The 24,294-nt window shown below is 42.0% G+C and overlaps 2 protein-coding genes across 4 annotated transcripts in view; one reads left to right on the top strand and one right to left on the bottom strand.

Annotated features, from left to right (window-relative positions):
• Positions 1-4,423, bottom strand: part of LOC120319577 (rho guanine nucleotide exchange factor 5-like) — a 56,188-nt gene extending 51,765 nt beyond the window's left edge. The window contains exon 1 of one of the 2 annotated variants that reach the window (XM_039368578.1): positions 4,282-4,423. The gene's annotated coding sequence lies outside the window, so the exon portion shown is untranslated. Of the gene's footprint in view, positions 1-4,168 lie in introns of both variants that reach the window. The other variant, XM_039368579.1, reaches the window with a different exon arrangement.
• On the top strand, positions 4,288-23,063 carry LOC120319578 (zinc finger protein 182-like). Of its 2 annotated transcripts, XM_039368582.1 has the most exons (4): positions 4,299-4,424; positions 19,731-20,353; positions 21,813-21,893; positions 21,971-23,063. In XM_039368582.1, the coding sequence occupies exons 2-4, from the start codon at positions 19,765-19,767 to the stop codon at positions 22,213-22,215; spliced, it is 915 nt and encodes a 304-aa protein (XP_039224516.1). In that variant the 5' UTR covers positions 4,299-4,424; positions 19,731-19,764; the 3' UTR covers positions 22,216-23,063. The 2 variants fall into 2 exon arrangements, 1 of the variants encoding a protein (XP_039224516.1); XR_005559796.1 differs by lacking the exon at positions 19,731-20,353 and having other exon boundaries at positions 4,288-4,424.
• Positions 23,064-24,294: the final 1,231 nt, after the last annotated feature.

The following is a 24,294-nucleotide window of genomic DNA, read 5'->3' on the forward strand; positions in this document are numbered from 1 at the left end:
CTCTGTTTTTGGCTTAATGTCCTGGTTCCGACAGATGAAACTCTTCAAAGAACTTCTTTGAGGCATTGTTTACCTTAAAGAATCTTTATTCGAGTAACATAGCATGGGCACGTACAGAGGCCAAGCCAAAATCTGAATTCCCCTCTCCTGAGCACATAGTATCAAAGCACAATTCCCTCCTCCAATTAACAGTCATAAATCACATTCTCCAATTAGTTTGAAGTGCAGGCTTTCCCTCCAGTTCTGCAGCCCGGCCAATTCTTATCATCTCTTATTTCAATTAGCTTGGTTCTCACACTAGGTCCAGTGTTGTTATGTCTAGCTAAACTCTCATGCACATTCCTCTCCCCCCCCCGCATCATCTAACTCTAAAAGTAAAACATAAGAAGAAAATGGTTGCATCTCTAACTGTTGTCAAAGCAAAAACATCCGATGTTAGCAGTGTTGACAAAACCATTGTAACTTTGACACAAACTGTTGTAAGTCGAGGACTGATCCCTACCATCTCCAAGGCCAGACCCACACTTTTGGCTCATCCCGTGCCATTTACGAAATGTTGGAACCATTTCAAGAGCTAGAAAATAGCCATCAGCGGCAAAAATGGAGCACCCTTTGTGTAGGAGAGCTATAATGGACTCACCCTTGCTTCAGTGGTTGAAGTTATGGCTTCCAGCAGCCTGACTACACCTTAATTAAAATATAGTATCAACTCCTGCAACTCAGAAATACAATCAGCCTATCTATACACCACTCTTTTATTATGGATAACGCCCAAAGAATACATAAAAACAGGAGGAAAGAGTAAACAGTAAACTGGAATAGACCAATTTGGAAAGAAAAATCATTCAGATTTGGATTGTTTTAAAAATATGTCTCTTAATCTTTCCAAATAAATGGATAAAAAGGCCTTTGGCACCAATGAAGCCAGAATGATGGTCGGGTTTGAGATTATTGCTAAAGTTTGTCAAGTACCTAAAGCTGACTGATTTTTTTTAATTTTATGCATGTATCTAGCTACAGATGTAGCAATTACCAGGTGATATTTCCCAGTTAGCAACAAATACTAGAGATATTTTTAAGTTCTATTTAAAAGGTCTCAAGAAATTAGAAGATCTCAAACTTACCTTTATCTTATTAGAAGGCGTATTATTTAGACCCATTTATAGTTGTCCCTGTTTTATTGTTCTCTCTATGCTTAAGTAAAATCAGCGTTAACTAATCTAAGATTAATCTGACTGCTTGAAACCAAATAGCTTAACAAAACTACCTAATAAAATCAGAATCAAATTAAAAGGATAATTAAAATAAAAGTTCATGTACATAGAACTAGGAAAAATGGCAGTCAGACAATTATGTTGGATGTATTTTGACACTTGTACTTTAAAACTTGTCATCAAAAGCTAGAATACTCCAGTAACTACCAAGTACACATTATTTTAGATTATTTTTTTGAGGAAGGGTAATATTGCAAAACTAGGAATTATTGCTGGAACTTCGATAAAGGAACTGTGTACACGAAGGGCAAGTAAAAGAAGCAAAGAAGGAACATAGATGATTTAAAGGCAGGTGGATGGGTTCAAATATTATGATGAACCTTAAATCCAGGTCAACAAAAGTCCTATGATCACTTGACTCATGATGCCTTCAGAAGGGAGCTAAGTGTGGTTTAATTGATGGACTAGACCAGGGGTAGGCAACCTTGGCTCTTTTATGACTCGTGGACTTCAACTCCCAGAATTCCTGAGCCAGCCACGCTGAGGGGAAATGGAGAGGTTTCCAAGCTGAGCATATGCTGGCTCAGGAATTCTGGGAGTTGAAGTCCACCAGTCATCAAGGGAGCCATAGTTCCCCCATGCTGGCTCAGGAATTCTGGGAGTTGAAGTCCACCAGTCATAAAAGAGCCAAGGTTGCCTACCCCTGGACTAGTCCATGCACAAGGGCTGGGGGGGGAGGGAGAAACCATCAGAGGGGTGACAAACCATCAACTGTCCACTTTCCTTTCCACCTGTCAACCTAAACTCACACTGAAAATCATTTCAAAGGAATTTCTGAAAAGGAAGTGGACAAGGAAAAGACCCCCTTTCCCAAAAGCTGCGGGAGGGAGCCTCTCTCTGTGCAAAAAGCATTAATCACCTTGGAATGACAGCCAGTCACAGGAGGGCAGCTGACAGACAGCAGCATCCAGGGCAGTAAAAAAAAAAAAAAAACCCCGGAGGAGTCTGGAATTCCAGCTGAGTTCATTGGCCTTGGAGACTGTCCTCAGTGGCCCCCTTGGCTGACATTGCAACGCTAGGGGGGTGGGCGGGAAAAAGGACCGCCTCTTGGGAAGAAAACCACTTTTTTGGGGGGGGGACAGCCTCAACAATTAACCAACTCCCTGCCTTCCAGAACACTGGAAGTTTTTAAGAAGAGACTGGACAGCCATTTGTTTGAAATGCTAGAGTTTCCTGCCTGAACAGGGGTTTGGACTAGATGACCTCCAAGGTCCCTTCCAACCTTATTATTATTATTATTATTATTATTAACAACTTTGGGGCTGACAAAGATCTCTTTTTTTCAGGGATCCTGCACACAAAATTTTTAAGATGTTGCCCTGGTCCCAGAAGGAGAGGTACACTTTAAGGGATGGTGGCCACCGAAATTTGGAGTCTGGAAGCACCCTTGCCGACTATAATTAGTCCTCCATTTATGACCGGAAAATAAGCCCGGAATTTACGTTGCTAAGCGAGACATTGGTTAAGTGGGGTTTGCCCCATTTTTTACAACTTTTCTTGCCGTGTTTGTTAAGCGGATCCCTGCAGCTGTTAAATTAAGTTTTTTATGGGAATCCTTTGATTTCGCTTGTCAGGTCGCAAAAAAAGGGGGATCACATCACACACACACACAGAGAGACACACACAAAGAGAGAGAGAGAGAGAGAGAGAGACAACCTGGGGGCAGTGCAGCCATCACAGATATGCACCAGTTGTCAAGCATCCGAATGTAAACCACGTGACCCTGGAGGATGTTGCCAGGGTCACAAGCGTGAAAATGGCTCACTTTTTTCAGCACGGTTTAACTCCGGTCACTAAACGAAGTGTAGTCAAGTCGGGGACTATAAGTCTGAGAAGCGTCCATTGCAGGAGCTTCTTGCCTTTTAACAGCCTTGGACAACAACTCCTTCCAGTGTGTGTGTGTGTGTGTGTGTGTTTGTGTGTGTGTGTGTGTATGTGTGTGGGGAGGGCACACACATTGCTGGACAATTCCAGGCCAGTGTGGGAATGCCAGCATCTCCAGCCTCCCGTTCGTTCCCACAAAAGGGATCCAGCGCAGGATTGTGGATCATTCCCCATGGGGAGGGGGGGGAGAATCCAGAAGGAAAACTCAACAGACAAAACACAAAGCGTCCTTATCACAATCCTTTAGGAGAGGAAGGAGGGGTCTCTCCATCTGAAGGGGAGGAGAGATTGAGAGAGAGAGAGAGAGAGAGAAAGAGAAAGAGAGAGAGAGAAGGGAGGGGGTCTCTCCAGCTCTCTCCAGCTGAGGGGGGGAGAGAAAGAGAGAGAGAGAGAGAGAGAGAAATTAAGAGATTGAGAGAGGGGGGGAAGAAGAAGAAGAAGAAGAAGAAGAAGAAGAAGAAGAAGAAGAAGAAGAAGAAGAAGAAGAAGAAGAAGAAGAAGAAGAAGAAGAAGAATGGGGAGGAGTCTCTCCAGCTGAAGGGGGGAAGAGAAAGAGAGAAAAAGAGATTGTGAGAGAGATTGAGAAAGAGATAGAAAGAGAGAGAGAGATTGAGAGAGACAGAAAGAGAGAGATTGAGAAAGAGATTGGGAGAGATTGAAAGAGAGAGAGAGAGAGAGAAGAAGAAGAAGAAGAAGAAGAAGAAGAAGAAGAAGAAGAAGAAGAAGAAGAAGAAGAAGAAGAAGAAGAAGAAGAAGAAGGGGGGGAGGGGTCTCTCCAGCTGAAGGTGGGAAGAGAAAGAGAGAAAAAGAGATTGAGAGAGATTGCGAGAGAGAGATTGAGAAAGAGATAGAAAGAGATTGAAAGAGAGAGAGAGAGAGAGAAAAGAAGAATAAAAAAAAAAAACCACCTTCCTCTGCCTTTCTTTTCTTCCTCTCCCTTTCTTTGCCTGCAACTAACCGCCTGTCAGCCTCGCTCACTCAGGTTCCGGGCTCGACCTGACGCAGCTCACCTGGAATTCCTGCGCCAGGCCCCGGCGCGCCTCGGAGCTCTGATTCAGCCCGGAACGTGGCAGCGGCGCAAACTTTGGCCAAGTCCTTCCAAGTCCCGAGGCAGGTGGCTTACCTGAAGCGGCTCCCCTTCCTGGCTCCTGGGGGCGAGGCTGGCCCGTCCATCGGGCTCCCGGCGGCGCCTGCGGGGCTGCCTGCGCCTCCTGCCTCCCCCGGGGGCTGAGCCCTCTCGCGTCGGGCTCCGCTCCACTTTTCCAGGTGAGCGCGGAGGTGGAGCACACCTAGCAGAGACAGGAAGCCAGGAAAGCTGCGGGCTGATTGGCTTCTCCGGGCACAAAGTCGAGCAAGGAAATAGCGACTCCCAGGCCAGGTGGGGGGGGGAACCCACACAAAGGGCCGGGGGGGGGGAGAGAGAGAAAGAGAAAGCTCCGTGCCTTTAGTGCTCCACGCGAGTTTTCTTTAGAAGGGCTTGGAATCGTGGCTAGGGATGGATTGATTAATGCAAGGTTTGCAGCAGCCGTGGTAGTTGGGGTTTTTTTTATTATTAACGCTGAAGAAGGGTAGGTGTTTGTTTTTTTTAATATATATATATTTATTTTTTAGTTTCAATTTAAACCCAGACGGTGAAAGAAATAGTTTTGGTCTCCACACTAGAAGACTCTAGAAAGAGGGCAAAGCAACAAAGATGATCGGGGGACAGGAGGCTAAAACATACAAAGAGCAGTTGCTGGAATTGGGTAGGTCTAGTTCGGGGTAGGCAACCTTGGCTCTTTTTATGACTCGTGGACTTCAATTCCCAGAATTCCTGAACCAGCATGGCTGGCTAAGAAATTCTGGGAGTTGAAGTCCACAAGTCATAAAAGGGCCAAGGTTGCCTACTCCTGGTAGTTTAATGAAGACATGATAGCAGTCTTCCAATATTGGAGGGAGTCTCACGGAGAGGAGGGGGTCCACCTATTTTCCAAAGCACCAGACAAGGAGAATGGATCAAAACTGATCAAGGAGTCAACCTTCAATAAGGAGAAATTTCTCTTCCAACTCTGTTATTCTATTCTATTCTATTCTATTCTATTCTATTCTATTCTATTCTATTCTATTCCATTACATTACATTACATTACATTTTATTCTGTATTTCTATTCTGTTCTGTTCTATTCTATTCTTTATTTCTATTATATTCTATTCTTTATTTCTATTCTATTCTGTATTTCTTTTCTATTCTGTATTTCTATTCTATTCTATTACATTACATTTTATTCTGTATTTCTATTCTGTTCTATTCTGCATTTCTATTCTGTTCTGTGTTTCTATTCTATTCAATTCTATTTTGTATTTCTAGTCTGTTCTGTTCTGTTCTATTCTATTATTTCTATTCTATTCTGTATTTCTATTCTATTCTGTATTTCTATTCTGTATTTCTATTCTATTCTGTATTTCTATTCCATTGTATTCTAATTTTCTATTCTATTCTATTCTGTATTTCCTATTCTATTCTATTCTATTCTATTCTATTCTATTCTATTCTATTCTATTCTATTCTTTATTTCTATTATATTCTATTCTGTATTTCTATTCTATTCTATTCTATTCTATTCTATTCTATTCTATTCAAATATTCTATTCCTATTCTATTTATTCTTGTAGGTCTCGCTACTCCTTCATTGAAACCAGTGGGGCCATCCTTAAAGGTGATGGTAACTATTTCAAAATCTGAGGGTGGTAAAAGTGCACGACGCAACCCTGAGGTTTAAAAAAAAAAGTCATCAAAAAAGGGATGAAGAGCAGAAGGGAAGTGCAAAGTTAGAGAAAAATCCATTGGTTTTTTTTGTCAGAGAATCTGTCAGGCACGGGAAATCAGGAGCCAGGATAGAGTTCAAAAGGACAAGGGGTTGATTTACGGGAGTGTAACCACTCCAAAGGGATGATGCATTTGACCCCGCCTTTGGGGTCAGCCGGTCATCTCCTACGGAATCATTACAATGATATTAAGTAGAAGAAGAAAGAGCAAGTTGGAATTTGCAGAGCTACTGTGTTAAATTTGTGCAATTCATTCTCTGTTCCCAAAATGTAGTTCCTCGGAGGAGGAGGAGATAAGAACTGTGGGGTCCTTGGTACTCTCTGAGCTTGGTGGCTTTCTTGTGGATGTTTCATTACCCAAACTAGGTAACATCTTCAATGCTAGAAGGGAGGGGGGAGGAGGAGGAGGAGGAGGAGGAGGAGGAGAAGAAAAAGAAGAAGAAGAAGAAGAAGAAGAAGAAGAAGAAGAAGAAGAAGAAGAAGAAGAAGAAGAAGAAGAAGAAGAAGAAGAAGAAGAAGAAGAAGAACAACAACAACAACAACAACAACAACAACAACAACAACAACAGCAACAACTGTGGGGTCCTTGGTCCTCTCTGAGCTTACTGGTTTCCTTGCAGACGTTTCATGACCCAAACTAGGTAACATCATCAGTGCTAGAAGGGAGTAGAGCTTGTGGAATGATGGAGGAGGAGTGTGTGATGACATAAGACATTTTGTTCAGTGACATTGTACCTTCAAATGGTCACTAACCAAATGTTTAGTAAGTCGAGGAATACTTGTAAAGGGAGCACCAGAGTTACAGATTTTTTTTTTTTTTTATTTTATTTTTTTTATTAAAGGTTTTATAAATTTTACAAAAAAAACAAGAACAATACAGAACAAAAAACAACACATACAAAAGAGAGAAAAAAAAAATTAAACAATACATATAAAAAAAAAACCCCCACCCCACACCCCTCCCAAAAACCCTCCCTTCCCCCCCCCTGAGCTTCCCAGAGCAGAATATAGGCTTAAGAAATAATAAAAAAAAAATAAAAATTAAATTAAAAACTCTATATTTATATATATAAAAAAGATATCTATAATATATATAAAAATAAAACTTATGAAAAGGCTATATAATATTTTTGTATACCCAATCTAAATTGTATAAATTTTATCCATTTGTCCCAGATAGCAAAAAACTTCTCTTGCGTTTGTTGCTTTAAGAAAGCCGAAATCTTTGCCATTTCCGCCATAAGCCGCAATGTAGGCAAAGATTCCTTCTTCCAATATTGTAACTGCCATCAAATTTAACATCAATTCCTTTGTATCACAATCTGTAACAATACCTAACAAAAATAATTGCGGAGTAAATTTTACCCTCCTTCTAAAAATTCTCTGGATATTCCACCATATTTTGATCCAAAATGCTTTTATCTCTCTGCATGACCACCAAATATGATAATAGGAAGCCTCCTTGTAACCACATCTCCAGCATTTAGGTTGCACGTCAGGGTACATGTAAGACATTTTTTGTGGATCAAGGTGCCATCTATAAAACATTTTATAAAAATTCTCCCTTAGATTCTGTGCTTTGTATTTGTAATTAGTTCCATCCTGTTCTGAAGTTTTGTCTCCTTCCTTACTCCAGTAATATATTGTAACTGTGCCTAATTGCCAAAACCCCCACCATTTTGTCCCCCATTCCCTATTTTAAAAGGCCAAGGCGGGAGGCTTAAAGTGGTTAAAGAATCCTTAAAGTGGCCCCCAGTCTTAATGAACCAGGGGTCTTGAAACTTGGTTTTTTCCCTGCCCAAATTGAGACCCTTCTGCCACTTTTAAATTAATCTCATTTTTCAAAATTGTAACATTTGAAACAAAAAAAGACTTTCATATCATGCCCATGAGGGATAATTGCAGCTTTTCCCAATTCTTCAAGGGAGTTGAAGTCACACAAGTCATTAAAAGGGCCAAGTAATTGAATCAACTGTAACTACCCGATAAAGTCATCTCTAGGGACTCTCGAGTCATAGGTGCTCAAGACAAACCTCCATTAACAATAAGTTGTGCTGTTTGTTTTTGATATATTACCTTAAGAATTCCTTCATTTCTTCCATTACTCTTAGCATTGCCAATTCAGTTGGTCAAATGCTTTTTCAGCATCTAAAAATATGAGCCCTGCAGGAACTTGGTTGTTCTTATCTAAGTATTCTCTTCATATACCTTCCTGTTATAAACCCTGATTGATCTTTATGCACAAGATGATGCACCACCCTCATAAGCCTGTTTACCAAAATTTTTACAAATATCTTATAATAAAAAAGCAAACAATTCAAAAGAAAAAATTCTAAGCCAAAAGCAAAAGCAAAAGCAAAAAACAATCCTTAAAAAGGGAAAGTAGAGAGTTACAGATTTTTTGTTTTTTGTTTTTTATGCCACCACCTTTTCTTAGAAATTATGATTGTTAGTATTCCATTAATCCGGTTGTATGCATTTATATTTTTTATGTTTAGAACCATATAATTCATACAAAGTAAAATATATATTTTTTTAAAAAAAATGATGCTTTGTATTGTATTAGTTATCCTGGAAGTTTTGTCTCCTTCCTCTCCAATATATATTGTAACTGCCTAATCAAAACCCCACTCCCACCCTTTTTAAAAGGGGCGGGGCTTTGGTTGAATCCTTGTGGCCCCCATCTTAGCCAGGGGTCTTGAAACTTGGCCCCTTGATGACTTGTGGACTTCAACTCCCAGAATTCTGGGAGTTGAAGTCTCATAAAAGGGCCAAGTTTCAAGACCCCTGATCTTAGCAGTCATAGGTGCTCAATTATACCATTTTAGACAACTGGCTGTCCAATCTCTTCTTCAAAACCTCCAGGGATGGAGCATCCACAAGTTCTGGTGGCAAGCTGTTCCACTGGTTGATTGTCAGGAAATTCCTCCTTAGTTTCGGTCTCTGGTGCTTTGGAGGATTGACATTCTCTTCTCTAGAAGATTGAAGATTGCTAACAGGTCTTCCCCCACATTACCGGGGCATATATGGTAAAATTACATCAAACCAAAAGGCAACCTGGAGCTGTGATCAGTCATAGTCGGATAATGAGTCAGCCCACAATGCGGCTGCAAAAATAAATTCTAGATTGCATGAATAGGATTATCTATTTTAAAACAGGGGAAAGAAGAGCGTCATTATATTTTGTGCTGGTGACCTTATAATTTGTACCGGTCGCAACAGGGAAGCTTCAACTTCACGTTCAGAGAAGAAATACAGATATACTAGGGAACTGAACTGGCCAGGGTTAATCTTTGTAATAATGTTATTAACTGCTTTGTAACACAAATAAAAACTAAAAAAAAAAACTTTAAAGAAGAAAGAAAGAAAGAAAGAGAGAGAGAGAGAGAGAGAGAGAGAGAGAGAGAGAGAGAGAGAAAGAAAGAAAGAAAGAAAGAAAAGAGAAATAGAGGTGCAGAAATAGATAAAGGAAAGAGAAAGGAAAAGAAAAATGTATGCAAAGAATTCGTTTCCAACTTCTCCTTCTAAGGATGTAAGAAATAAAAGTTGTCCTCAACTTACACGAGTTTGTTTAGATCAGGGGTTCTCAACCTGTGGGTCGGGACCCCATTTGGGGTTGAACGACCATTTCACGGGGGTCGCCAAACAACGCAGTCCGCCATTTTTCCCCCCCTTTTCCTTAGCTGTGCTACTCCCTTTTATTCTATTGGCTTTTGAAAGCCAATAGAATAGACTCTCTTGAATAGAGTCTAATTCTATTGGCTTTCCAAAGCCAATAGGAATTGTCCAGGCTGTCTCTGCCCTGCTGAGCCCGCCAAAAGTCCCATTCTGCAAACGGGGCTGCACCATTTGAGTAGTCCTCGACTTACGACCGGTTGAGTAGTCCTTGACTTACGACCGGTTGGGGGTCGCGGCATTAAAAAGGTGGAGAACCACTGGTTTAGAGACTGTTCAAAGTTAAAAAGGCCCTGAAGAATTTGGCTTATGACCAGTTTTCATACTTACGAAAACTGTTGTAGCATTTCTGGGGTTGTGTGATTAAAAATCTATACCCTTCGCAACTGATGGTTGCAGTGTCCCGGGGTCACGTGATCCCCTTTTCCAGCCTTTTAACAACAACAACAACAAAAAGTCAATGGGCAAGCCAGAGTCACTTAAAAATCTTATTACTAACTTAACAACTATAGCGATACACTTAACAATTGTGACAAGAAAGGGTTGTAAAATGGGGCAAAATTCACTTAACACATGTCTTCCTTAGCAACAGAAAGTTTTTTTGGGGGGGGGGAGTGAGTTAGAAAATGGAACCATGCAACCACACTGCCATCAGTATTCCAGTATTTGAGTATTCCAGTATTTGAGTAATGAGTATTCCAATATTTGAGTATTCCAGTATTTGAGAGGCTGCCCCAAAGAAGAGGGGGTCAACTTATTTTCCAAAGCCCCTGAAGCCGACGGAGGGAAACCAATCAAGGAGAGAAACAACCTGGAACTAAGGAGAAACTTACTGACAGTGAGAACAATTAACCAGTGGAACAGCCTGCCTGCAGAAGCAGTAAATGCTCCAACACTGGAAGTTTTTAAGAAGAGACTGGACAGCCATTTTTCTGAAATGGTATAGGGTTTCCTGCCTGAGCAGGGGGTTGGACTAGATGACCTCCAAGGTCCCTTCCAGCTCTCTTCCGATTCACCCTTCTTTGAGGTGCAATGCTGATACAAAAAGGGGCGGGGCTTCCATCCTGCTCACCTGGCTCTTTCCTGTAGTTGCTCCGGGCTAATCGCTAATCCGAAGCTTTTCCTGAATTAAACCTGGTTTCGTTGTAACCAAGGATTTTTCTTAGAAGATTGCTAACAGGTCTTCCCCCACATTACCGGGGCATATATGGTAAAATTACATCAAACCAAAAGGCAACCTGGAGCTGTGATCAGTCATAGTCGGATAATGAGTCAGCCCACAATGCGGCTGCAAAAATAAATTCTAGATTGCATGAATAGGATTATCTATTTTAAAACAGGGGAAAGAAGAGCGTCATTATATTTTGTGCTGGTGACCTTAAATTTGTACCGGTCGCAACAGGGAAGCTTCAACTTCACGTTCAGAGAAGAAATACAGATATACTAGGGAACTGAACTGGCCAGGGTTAATCTTTGTAATAATGTTATTAACTGCTTTGTAACACAAATAAAAACTAAAAAAAAAAACTTTAAAGAAGAAAGAAAGAAAGAGAGAGAGAGAGAGAGAGAGAGAGAGAGAGAGAGAGAGAGAGAGAAAGAAAGAAAGAAAGAAAGAAAAGAGAAATAGAGGTGCAGAAATAGATAAAGGAAAGAGAAAGGAAAAGAAAAATGTATGCAAAGAATTCGTTTCCAACTTCTCCTTCTAAGGATGTAAGAAATAAAAGTTGTCCTCAACTTACACGAGTTTGTTTAGATCAGGGGTTCTCAACCTGTGGGTCGGGACCCCATTTGGGGTTGAACGACCATTTCACGGGGGTCGCCAAACAACGCAGTCCGCCATTTCCCCCCCCCCCCTTTTCCTTAGCTGTGCTACTCCCTTTTATTCTATTGGCTTTTGAAAGCCAATAGAATAGACTCTCTTGAACAGAGTCTAATTCTAATGGCTTTCCAAAGCCAATAGGAATTGTCCAGGCTGTCTCTGCCCTGCTGAGCCCGCCAAAAGTCCCATTCTGCAAACGGGGCTGCACCATTTGAGTAGTCCTCGACTTACGACCGGTTGAGTAGTCCTTGACTTACGACCGGTTGGGGGTCGCGGCATTAAAAAGGTGGAGAACCACTGGTTTAGAGACTGTTCAAAGTTAAAAAGGCCCTGAAGAATTTGGCTTATGACCAGTTTTCATACTTACGAAAACTGTTGTAGCATTTCTGGGGTTGTGTGATTAAAAATCTATACCTTCGCAACTGATGGTTGCAGTGTCCCGGGGTCACGTGATCCCCTTTTCCAGCCTTTTAACAACAACAACAACAAAAAGTCAATGGGCAAGCCAGAGTCACTTAAAAATCTTATTACTAACTTAACAACTATAGCGATACACTTAACAATTGTGACAAGAAAGGGTTGTAAAATGGGGCAAAATTCACTTAACACATGTCTTCCTTAGCAACAGAAGGTTTTTTTGGGGGGGGGAGTGAGTTAGAAAATGGAACCATGCAACCACACTGCCATCAGTATTCCAGTATTTGAGTATTCCAGTATTTGAGTAATGAGTATTCCAATATTTGAGTATTCCAGTATTTGAGAGGCTGCCCCAAAGAAGAGGGGGTCAACTTATTTTCCAAAGCCCCTGAAGCCGACGGAGGGAAACCAATCAAGGAGAGAAACAACCTGGAACTAAGGAGAAACTTACTGACAGTGAGAACAATTAACCAGTGGAACAGCCTGCCTGCAGAAGCAGTAAATGCTCCAACACTGGAAGTTTTTAAGAAGAGACTGGACAGCCATTTTTCTGAAATGGTATAGGGTTTCCTGCCTGAGCAGGGGGTTGGACTAGATGACCTCCAAGGTCCCTTCCAGCTCTCTTCCGATTCACCCTTCTTTGAGGTGCAATGCTGATACAAAAAGGGGCGGGGCTTCCATCCTGCTCACCTGGCTCTTTCCTGTAGTTGCTCCGGGCTAATCGCTAATCCGAAGCTTTTCCTGAATTAAACCTGGTTTCGTTGTAACCAAGGATTTTTCTCGGGGGGGGTGTGTGTGGCAAGAGAGGCTTTGGGGGATGCTGTCTGCAACCACTGATGCCTGCAGATGGGGCAAGAACCCAGAGGGGGGTCTCTCGCCCCCCCAGACCTGACCCTAACCCGGACAGGCCTCCAGCACCAGTGGTTGACCGCGCGGTGCTTCGCTCGTCCGCAGCCTCAGTTGCCAGAAGACTCAGTGCTTTGGCTCCCTGATGCTGGCCTGGAAGGCGATCCCGGAGGAGGCCGGTGGCCCCTGAGGCTTTGGGGGAGCCTGGCCGAGAAGCGGCGAACGCTGCCGGGGGGAGGAAAGGGTGCCAGGGCCGCCCCTGCAAGCGAGGGCCGCTCTAAGCATCAAAGCTCTGGAAAGAGAACAGGGATTCTCTGCTCCCCCTCCAGGTGTGCAGAGATGCCCGGCTGAGAAAAGGAGAAATTTTCCCACCAGGAATTCTGGGACTTGAAGTCCGCAAGTCATAAAAGGGCCCTAGTTCCCCACCCCTTCCCTAAACGATCAAAGCCACCTAAATACAGGTAGCCTGGCTGGGGAATTCTGGGAGTTGAACTCCACCCAACTTAAAGTTGTCACGGTTCAGGAATACTGGCGCAGACATAAAGCAGTTGTCTTCAACATCATCTTGGTCACCACGATGTAAAACAGATGTTGAGATTCCAGAAAGAGTACAGAGAAGAGCAACAAAGATGATGAGGGGACTGGAGGCTGAAATGTATAAGGAACGGCTGCTGGAATTGGGTATGTCTAGTTTAACGAAGAGAAGGACAAGGGGGGACATGATAGCAGTATTCCAATATCTCAGGGGCTGCCCCAAAGAAGAGGCAGTCAAGCTATTCTCCAAAGCGCCTGAAGGCAGGACAAGAAGCAACGGATGGAAACTAATCAAGGAGAGAAGCAACCTGGAACTAAGGAGAAACTTCCTGACAGTGAGAACAATTAACCAGTGGAACAACCTGCCTCCAGAAGCGGTGAATGTTCCAACACTGGAAGTTTTTAAAAGAGACCGGACAGACATTTGTCCGAAATGGTATAGGGTTTCCTGCCTGGGCAGGGGGTTGGATTAGATGACCTCCAAGGTCCCTTCCAACTTTATTATTATTATTATTTTATTATTATATTATTATTATTATTATTATTATTATGGATCATCACACAGTCAGCCAGATGTTCAGACTGGATTTGGCATTTTGTCTATTATTATTATTATTATTATTATTGATCATCGCACAGTCAGCCAGATGTTCAGACTGGATTTGGCATTTTGTCTATTATTATTATTATTATTATTATTATTATTATTATTATGGATCATCGCACAGTCAGCCAGATGTTCAGACTGGATTTGGCATTTTGTCTACCTATCGAGTCCTTACCCAGGACCTGGGATGATGATGATGATGATGATGATGATGATTATATCTTCCTCTGAAGTGGGGCTTGGGACGTAACCTAAAACCAGGTGTTCTCCTTTCCAAGTTCATTCTGCATTTTCTCACTCTTGAGTACATTTGGCAAAAATGCACATAAATCGGGTCCAGGATAAGCTAATTAACTGGTTTAGATCCAATATCTCAAAGCGTCTCCTTAGTTTCATCCTCTTGGTTTAATCAGTGGGCCAACTAACTGATCAGTGAAGTTGTGGGTGCTCCAACACTGGTTTTTAACAAGAGATTGGACAACCGATTGTCTGAAATGCTATAGGTTCTCCTAAGCATCTGAATTGTGGATTTACAGGCAGCTGTTAAACGTAGAAGCTGGGTTGACAAGATCAGAAATGAGGAGGGGATAAGCCCCCTGGGAAAGCCAAGGGAAATCATCAAAACAGTTAAAAAATGAAAGTTAGAATATTTCAGATATGTGACGCGCCACCCAGAAAAATACGGCATTCTCCATTTAACCCTCCAGGGAAAGATGGAAGGCAAACGAGGTCCAGGCAGAAGAAGAACATCGTGGCTTCCAAATCTAAGGGACTGGTTTGGACAAAACTCTGCAGCACTTTTTCGTGCGGCTGCTGATAAAAACAGGATCGCCAACAGGATTGCCAACGTCCGATAACGGATATGGCACAAGAAGAAGAAGAATATGTTCTCCTGCCTGAGCAGGGGGTTGGACTAAAAGACCTCCAAGGTCCCTTCCAGCTGTGTTATTCTGAATTTGATGTGTAATTCCTCAAAGGCTCAAGAGGTGGCGGGATTTAACTAACCTTGGCTGAGCTCAGCCCAAGCTGAAATTGGTCGTCTAAATGAAGCCAGCATCCAGAAGCCAGGATTGAGTCCCATACTGTTGTCACGAAAACTACTTCGGTGCATTCTTCTTCCAGCTGGACTCCAGACTCGACTGTTAGGTCCTGAGAAAAACACATCCTTTTAGAGAACAATAAACTCAAAACATCCCTACCTACACAAGCTCCAACAGCATTTTCTTCTGTGCCCTGGAGCCAAACAGCAAAGCTTTTCATTTGCAGCTGAAGCTCCCCAATCCAGCCTAATCTCTTACACCTTTTATATGTGCAACTGCTCTTCTGCGTTGCACAAGCGCTGGGAACCAGTTTTCATCCCGATAAATCCAATTTAAAAACTGGTTGCTCGGTAAATTATAGGGTGCGAACTTAACCTCCCTTCTCTGTGTGAAATCTTAGATAAAAACATGGAGGCTGCAGTTCCCTGCATACCCAGAGCAGCGTTCACAGAAAGCAATGCCTTGTTGTTGTTGTTGTTTTGCATTGTTCTGCGTGCATTGCTGTAGGGATGCGCTAAAACGGAATTTTCCTTAGCATATACAGGAAATAAACCTGCGGGGCTTTTGACAGTCAGTTTCAAACTGTAGGTCTGTGTGTGTGTGTGTACCAGTGTGTGCGTATGTGGTTGTATACATACATGTATGTATACATGCACACATGCAAATTATTAGAATTTTTCAATGTAGCAAAACATTTAAAGCAAGGAGGAAATAGAGAAATAAGAGTAATATTTTACATGTTTTTATCCAGCATTAGACTATAGTTAATGTATTTTTACTGTCAGGCCAGTATGATTCAGTTTTTCTGAAGCTAGCTAATTTTTTTTTATACTGTCTGTAAAACTAGGCAGACCTTGGTCACCCATTGATTACATCATTAATGCTGATATATTGCTATGTCTTCTTGTGTTGGTTCTGTTTAGTTTTGTTTTATTTGAATGTTTAATTTATGTGTTGGCCCTTGGCTGTAATAATAAATGGATTGATTAATATTTTAAGAAAGAAAAAAAAATACAATTATGCTGTCCCCTCTTATATCAATTAATTAACACCCTATTTCCCCCCCCCCAACAGCGTCTTTATTCTGGAAATAAGAACTGATTTCCATTCTGTTGGTTTCTGAAGCAGACAGAGAAATTATGAAGAATTATTGCTTGGGCATTTCTTTTAAGATGGGATCTTCCCGAGGCAGTGTTTCCCAACCTTAGCAAGCTTTGAATGCTAAGCAGGCTACCAGCCAAGCATGGGTAGGGAATTCTGGGAGTTGAAGTCCACCCTCTTAAGCTTGCTAAGGTTGAGAAGCCTATCCTAAGTCCTAGCCTTGTTAGAGGTGTTTTTTTTTTAATTCCCCCTAGTTAAAACAAAGGTGTTTAAAGACCTGCTGCTATCACTCCTATGGCCAAAGCCTATTTAAGGAGACTGTTCTTTTGATTGGCAGCAGCTGAAAGAGGAGGGATACGGGAACAGCCATTCCTATGAAGAGCCAAAAGGAAAGTCTGAGATATTTCTCATCAGGTGTGTTGTCCATAAGTTACAGAGTTGGTGTCTCTTATTTCTTAATTTTGGGAAGAGAATTTAAAAGCTGAGGGGTTTTGGGGGGGGGGAATAACAGGTGGGTCTATTGTCAGCTCTCGATTTTGTCTTGGGGTGTTTAACTTTGCCAGCATGCAACTTGAAATTCTTCAAATGTTTTGCTAAAGCTTCTTAAGTCCATCTCTCATCCTCTTTTTGGGAAACCTGGAAAGTTCAGCTGTGTATTAAGCTAACTGGAGTACTTACACTGGCAAGGGGGGGGGGAATGTGAGCTTTTGGTTAAATGGCTGTGGCTGCACACTGCACGAAGCTGCAAATCAAAGAACCACATTTTAACCAAGTATGTTGGGCATGTCCTAACGGGGTGCTTTGTGGGTTGGTCTCTTTAAGTACCCACACACTTGGCTTAAATGAGTAAGCCACTGTTTTGACAAACATGGGTTTGTAGGTTTTCCAACACAGCCAGATGTCTTTAGAATAGATGGTGCTTGGCCATTGGGGCAACTCTTTTTTCTGATTATCTCTGTGTTCATTTAGCTGCTTGAGAAATAGGGCAAGAATTCCATTGCATCTGAGAAATATATTTCGGCTTCTCTTGTGCGCTCCCGTACGCAAGAAGCTGAATTAATTTTGATTCTCGCCTGAGCCTCGCATTTTAAAAACCAAGGTATTTTGTTCACCCAATGTACTAGATTGCGGTTTACAAAACAAACCTCAATGGATGTCTTCCCACAGTGTGTTGTTATTACTTCTCATTTTGTTATGTTTTGTGTTTTGATGCATTGTCTGGATTGCCTCTTGCAATTACTCGGTAGCTATTTTTGTAGTTTATTTGGTCTACTTCGTTTTTATTCTTGTGAGCTGGCCAGAAGTGGGTAGAATTGAGTGGTGTCAACACTGAATAAGTAAAATAAAATAAAATGAACAATTTGCTCTCAGCCAGGAATGGGAGTGAGTGTATGAGCAGCATGATAGCAGTTTCCCAATATCTCAGGGGCTGCCCCAAAGAAGAGGGAGTCAAGCTCTTCTCCAAAGCACCTGAAGGCAGGACAAGAAGCAACCAAGGAGAGAAGCAACCTAGAACTACTAAGGAGAAAGTTCCTGACAGTGAGAACAATTAACCAGTGGAACAACCTGCCTCCAGAAGTTGCGAATGCTCCAACACTGGAGGTTTTTAAGAAGAGATTGGATAACCATTTGTCTGAAATGGTGTAGGGTTTCCTGCCTGAGCAGGGGGCTGGACTAGATGACCTCCAAGGTCCCTTCCAACTCTGTTATTCTGTTCTGTTATTGTGTGTGCTAAGAGAAACATCCCAAACCCAGCATGCTCAACCTTGGCAGCTTTAAGATGGGTGGACTTCAACTCCCATGCTAGCTGGGGAATTCTGGGAATTGAAGTCCACCCATCTTAAAGTGGTCAAGTTGGAGAAACTCTGCTCTAATGAAAAGGGGAAGTAACCTATTGAAATCAGGCCAGGGTTTGTAAAGGTTTTTGATCAGGGGTCTTCCAACTTGGCCCATTGATGACTTGTGGACTTCAACTCCCAGAATTCCTCAGCCAGCGTGCACGCTGGCTGAGGAATTCTGGGAGTTGAAGTCCACAAGTCATCAATAGGCCAAGTTGGAAGACCCCCGTTTTTGATTCTGCTTGCAATGCAATGAGCTGAAAGAGCTTTCAGGGGGGAATTTTTCCAGTTCTCACCCTGAATCTGCCCTGTTTCCCCAAGCCTGGGGCCTGTCCCACCTCTTGAGAAGGTTCCAATTTTGAAGATGCTTCCAGGGGGTGCTTGAGATAATGCTTCTTATGGCAAAACTGATTAAAGGTATTGTCCTTTAACGGCATGGTGGTCTAGTGGTGGAAATGCTTGCCTCCCATTCCGAAGGTTGAGAGTTCAATCCTAGGTAACAGCAGATGTTTCTCCCCTAGGGCACAAAGAAAAAAAAAATCTGCTGTGAACCTCCGCAGAGGTGTCAGGAAGGGCATCTGGCTAGTAAACGCTCAGCTCCATCCAGCTACCCTGAATTAAGGGATTACAGGGTTGTAAAGAGGGGGAGAGGTTTGCAGTTTAGGGTTGAAATGAAGGGTCCTCGGTACTCTCTGAGCTTGGTTGTTTTCTTGCAGACATCGGTGGTGATTCTCTGTCCTCCAGCTCATGGTTGTCCCAAAGGTGTTTTTTCAGGAAGCAGCTGGACTTTCTTGTTTTTCTTTGAAGACATTTCACTTCTCATCCAAGAGGCTTCTTCCACTTGGACTGGATAATAATAATAATAATAACAACAACAACGATGATGTTGTTGGAAGGGACCTTGGAGGTCATCTAGTCCAACCCCCTGCTCAGGCAGAAAACCCTACACCATGTCAGACAAATGGCTGCCCAGTCTCTTCTTAAAATTCACCGCTTCTGGAGGCAGGTCGTTCCACTGATCAATTGTTCTAATTGTCAGGAAGTTTCTCCTTAGTTCCAAGTTGCTTCTGTCCTTGATGAGTTTCCATCCGTTGCTTCTTGTCCTGCCTTCAGGCGCTTTGGAGAATAGCTTCATTCCCTCTTCTTTGGGGCAGCCCCTGAGATACTGGAAGACTGCTATCATGTCCCCCCTTGACCTTCTCTTCATTAAACTAGACAGACCCAATTCCAGCAACCGTTCCTTGTATGTTTTAGCCTCCAGTCCCCTGATCATCTTTGTTGCTCTTCTCTGTACTCTAGAATTTCTAGAGTCTCAGCATCTTTTTTACATCGTGGTGACAAAAACTGGTTGCAGTATTCCAAGTGTGGCCTTACTAAGGCCTTGTAAAGTGGTATTAACACTTCACGCGATCTTGATTCTATCCCTCTGTTGAGGGGAGTGGAAGGATTCATACTCCTTGCAGACAGCTGGTCCTTTGCCTTCTTTTAGAGCAGTGGTTCTCAACCTATGGGTCGGGACCCCATTTGGGGTCGAACGACCATTTCATGGGGGTCGCCAAACAAGGCTGTCCGCCATTTTTCCCCCTTTTCTTTGGCCATGCCCCTGGCACCCGGTGATGTATAAGTGGTTGGGGGTCACCACAACATGGAGAACTGTATTATGGGGTCGCGGCATTAGAAAGGTTGAGAACCACTGTTTTAGAGAGTCGTTGAGGTCACTTGGAGGTTTATCTGTGTCTTCAGGGTGCAAATGAGAGTGGAGCCTTCTTGGCTGCTGGATGTTTTCTGTCCTGTGTCCCTTGAAGACAAGTGCAGGCTGTTGCAGGCGTTTTGTTACCCGAACTATAGGTAATATCATCCATGTTGGTAACCACCTTCTTTTAATCCCAGCTGGTACAAAAACCACAAGTGGACTGGAAGAAGCATGAGTCATCCCAAAGAAGAATCTCCTATGGCAACTGCACAAGTCTTGACCTCTTCTCCAAAGGAAAAACGGAAGGTCCCCAAGGATCTTCCTGCTTCTGAAGAACCATTTGGAAACGGCATCAAGAGTAAAGTTCCTCCCAAAGAAGCAGATGTCTGCCCACTGTCCAGAAGATCTACCCAGATGAAGCCTTACAAGGGCAAGGAGCACAGGATGACCATTCGTGGTGAAATTGGGCTAGGAAAACCCTTGAAAGGACACTCCAAGGACAGGAGCTTTAAGTGTGTGGTTTGTGAGAAGAGCTTCAGCAAAAAATCCTTCCTCTTAATACACCAATGGAGACACACAAATTCAAAGCGTTCGGCATACGCTGCATATAGGGAGACCTTTGCCCAGACAGAACAGCTTCCAATCTGTAGTAAAAGCCAACTGCTGAAGACGGCCAGTAATGTCAAAAGCCACATTAGAAAGCAGAGAGAAGAGGGAACGTACAGCCATTCAAAGGGCATGAAGCTATTTTTTCTTCGCGAAGATTTCGCGAAGCTTCAGATAAGCCATTCGCCATCAGCGCCAAGCAAACCTCAAGCAGGTATGGTTGACCTTTAGCCTTCAGGAGAAATGGGATCTTCACACATTACACTAAGGCCCAGGGGTCTTCACACTTGGCCCTTTGATGACTTCTGGACTTCAACTCCCAGAATTCTGGGAGCTGAAGTCCACAAGTCATCAAAGGGCTAAGTGTGAAGACCTCGGCACTAAGCCCTCAAAGATATATGGTGGCTTAGTGTGATATGCCGAGGCAGTCACTTCTGTGAATTTTTTTTACAACCTACATGCAGGGAAGTTAATACAGGTAGTCCTTAACTTATAACAGTTCATTTAATGAGCATTTGAAGTGACAACAGCACTGAAAATAAGTGACATGATCATTTTTCAGACTTACAATCCTAACAGCATCCCGATGGCCACATAATCAAAATACAGATGCTTGGCAACTGACTTGTATTTGTGACGGTTTGCAGTGTCCCGGAGTCACGTGATCCCCCTTCTGACAAGCGAAGTCAACGGAATTCGCTTAACAACCGTGTTACTTCACAACTGCAGTGATTGACTCGACAATTATGGCAAAGGTTGTAAACTGGGGCAAAACTCACTGAACAGATGTTTTGCTTAGGAACACAAATTTTGGATTTAATTGTAGTCATGTCAAGGATGATTTTTTTCTCGGTTTTATCCTTCTTATTAGTCTATAATATAAAATACAAAAATGCAAAAGCAAATAATAGGAAAATAGGGGAGGGAAAAGGGAAAAGTGTAGAAAAGGGAAAAAAATAAAAAAAGGCATTGATTTCCAAATCCCTTTGGTGCAGTAAAATAGGATAGTAACATCTTTTTACTTTTACATAATAATATAAACTAGCCATTTCTGTAACAACAGATCCATATAATCAGTAAAACCCTAAGTTTCGTTTTTTAAGCACAAAGTCCAGATGTGATTTCTAAGTAGAAACAAAAATAATTGTTTTTTTTTATCAAAGCAATCAATTTGGCCATCTCTGCTAACTCCATCAACTTTGGCAACCATTCCATATATATATATATATATATATATATATATATATATATATATATATATATATATATATATATATATATATATATATATACACACCCTTTGAAAACATTTTGCTTCCCATCCAAGTTCATGAACTAAAGAAGCTTCTTGGATGAGAAGTAAAACATTTTCAAAGAAAAAAAACAAGAAAATCCAGCTGAATTTTGGAAAAAAGCATCGTTGGGACTTTTTTTGGGCAACAATGGTGGATCCTCTTCGGTGTACTTCGTAAGCCAAGAACTGAAGACAAACAAACCTCTTTTGTAGTCGCATTTTGTGGGTGAAGAAGCTCAGCATCCACCCCCCTCCCCAGGGCAGAAAAAGAACTTTATTCACTGCCCACTTGAGTGTTTGTGAAGTTCCAAGCTCAACTATTGAAGCTTCAAACCGTGGTGACCCTTAACATGTAGACTTCTCCCCTGTTTCCATCTAGGTCTAGAACATCCTTCGGTAAACCAGGAAGGTAGAGCAGACGAGATGAGAAGGGATCAGTCTGAATTCCTGCTTGAGGAATGTAAGTGTGTAGACGTTCCGCTGGATTGTTTGTGGTGTTTTTGGGATGGGAAATGATACCAACCTCTTTCTCCACAGTCACCAAGATGAGGCAGAACTTTGACCAGCTTATCCTCAACCAACAAGCTCAGCTCCAAGTTTTGCAGGGAATTCAGAAGCAACTGGACATTCTTCTGCCTGGAAATGATTTAATCAATTTCAATGTATGCAGCCTCGCTTGCCTGTGGAGCCAATCGGCCGCAGCAACAAGATCCGTCTCTTTTCCTTTCTTTTTCAATCCCAGGAATCTCCTTCCAGGAAGTACCCCTCATTTTTCTTCTTAGATATCTTCGTAGTCCAATATAAAGTGCCCTGCTCCCTGCGGTCCTGATGAGCCTCAGGGTTTTTTTAAAATTTGTCGAACATTTCCTCTTGACCTTTTTGAACAAATTTAACAGTATGTCTACAGCCCAGCCTAAATATCTTTTTAATGAAATTTGCTTGGCAGATTCAACTATTGTATCTGTTCCCAAAGTTTAACCCAGAATTCCTTTGCATTATATGACTATCTTGTTTCGTTTAGACATAATTATCATAAGATTGTTCCATCTGTCTTTGTGCTTAGAGTTGAATCACAGAGTTTTTGTTTTAGATTTCTTTACATCAGTGGAAAAAACATTCTGTAACATTAAGTTGTAAAAAGATCTGTTCTAACACACAACTAACTAACAGATCTGTTAGTTTTTAAATTCAGGTTTAAGGAGTGGTCTGTGTTGATAGTCACTGATTTTAGCATCTCTCATGATGACCTTGTCCTTAGAAGAGAAGTTATCCCAGCAAGGTGGGAACCCTGGCCCACTCATTTCAAGATGTACAGCTGGCTAATGTTATGTTTAATAGATCAAATCTTATTCAGGTCCAGTTTCCCAGTTTGCTTGCAGTCTTGAAAGAATGAGCTTCAGGGAAGAACTCCGACGTTATTTGCTTGTATTTTTAACCTGTGTTTTTTAGCATTTCTTCATTTGAGAAGACATGCTTTCCCTTAAAAATATCGCTTAACCTCTTTTATATTTTATGTATCCTTGATAGGCATCTGGTTAAGTAGTTTGTGAAGCTGTGATAGAGGCTTCTATTATATTATAGTCTTTTACCCTTGTTAAGAACAGAGTACAAATTCCTGATTAGGTTTGACAAGCAGGCTCATTATTAAACAAATTAAATAAACATGATATACTGACTTATGCTTATGCTGCTCTTGTTGAATGCTCCAACAATGGAAATTTTTATGAAGAGATTGGACAACCATGGCCTGAGCAGGGAAGGGGTTGGATTAGAAGACCTCAAAGGTCCCTTCCAGCTCTATTTTATATTATTATTATTATCCTAAAACAACTGTTCACTATATTTTCTTCCACTATTAAGAAGGAAAAACATACAGAAAGAAGAAACTATTCTCATTTTAGTTGTTGTTTTGTGGTTAATTCAGGATTGGGGGAAAATGTCCCTTTGACCGGTTCCCCTGGTTCAAGCCTGTGCTCCAGCTCAAAATATGGAGTTGTGTTGTTTTGTGGAGGCTGTACCAATAGCAAGTGGGAGGTCTTGTGGCAGGACTTTGATTCTCTTCACCCCAAGCAGAGCTGGCAAAAGCAGGAAAGTCTGCCCTCTTATTGACACCTTTTATCAACCCCTGATCAAGAATTCTAGGGACTTATGATTCCTAAACTCAGTGCTTTTTTCCTAGGGGCACTCAGCCTACACCTTTGATAAAGGAATATATATAATAAGCAAACACCCATAAAACTGAGTTTAGTCAAAGCAGCAAAGTCTGCCCTCCTGTGGCCAGTGTGTGCTGCAACATTTGGCAAAGAAGCCCTGGAGTGGCTTATTTTTATTCTTTCATTTCCTTCCTTTGATGAAAGCTCAAAGCAGCCACAGAAGGGGCTGTCAGGAATATAAAAGATAATTCCAGGAGCTAAAATTTCATTTCTAATAGGACACGGAGGATGGCAAAACAGGGAATGCTGCCCTCCTGTGGCCAGGTAAGTCCATGGCATTTTTTCCCTAAGGTACAGCAGAAAAGGTTACTGGATAGAGAGAGAGAGAGACAGAGAGAGAGAGAGAGAGAGAGAGAGAGAGAGAGAGAGAGAGAGAGAGAGAGAGAGAGAGAGAGATCAAAAATAATGTTATGAAAAGTGCAAAAATAATTTCATTGGAAGTTTTTTTTTGGGTAGAAGAGACATTTCTGAATACACCAAAACCCCAAACCCTTACAAAATAATGATCCCCGGCAAGGTGCCCAACAGGCCCATGCTCTGACTGCAGGATCACAAATATAGTTGAAAGTAGTTCCAAATACTTTATTGTTTAACACAAGCATCACACCTTCCAAGCATAACCCAGCTGCAACAGTTTGTATAATTCAA

This window comes from Crotalus tigris, unplaced genomic scaffold, assembly GCF_016545835.1.
Source record: "Crotalus tigris isolate CLP2741 ecotype Arizona unplaced genomic scaffold, ASM1654583v1 scf7180000020842.166937, whole genome shotgun sequence".
NCBI lineage: Eukaryota > Metazoa > Chordata > Lepidosauria > Squamata > Viperidae > Crotalus > Crotalus tigris.

Excerpts from the sequence above, each read along its gene's own strand:
- LOC120319578 (XM_039368582.1), top strand. The coding sequence starts at position 19,765 with ATGAGTCATCCCAAAGAAGAATCTCCTATGGCAACTGCACAAGTCTTG. Across the intron at positions 20,354-21,812 it reads GCCAAGCAAACCTCAAGCAG|GTCTAGAACATCCTTCGGTA; the intron begins GTATGGTTGACC and ends GTTTCCATCTAG. Across the intron at positions 21,894-21,970 it reads TGAATTCCTGCTTGAGGAAT|TCACCAAGATGAGGCAGAAC; the intron begins GTAAGTGTGTAG and ends CTTTCTCCACAG.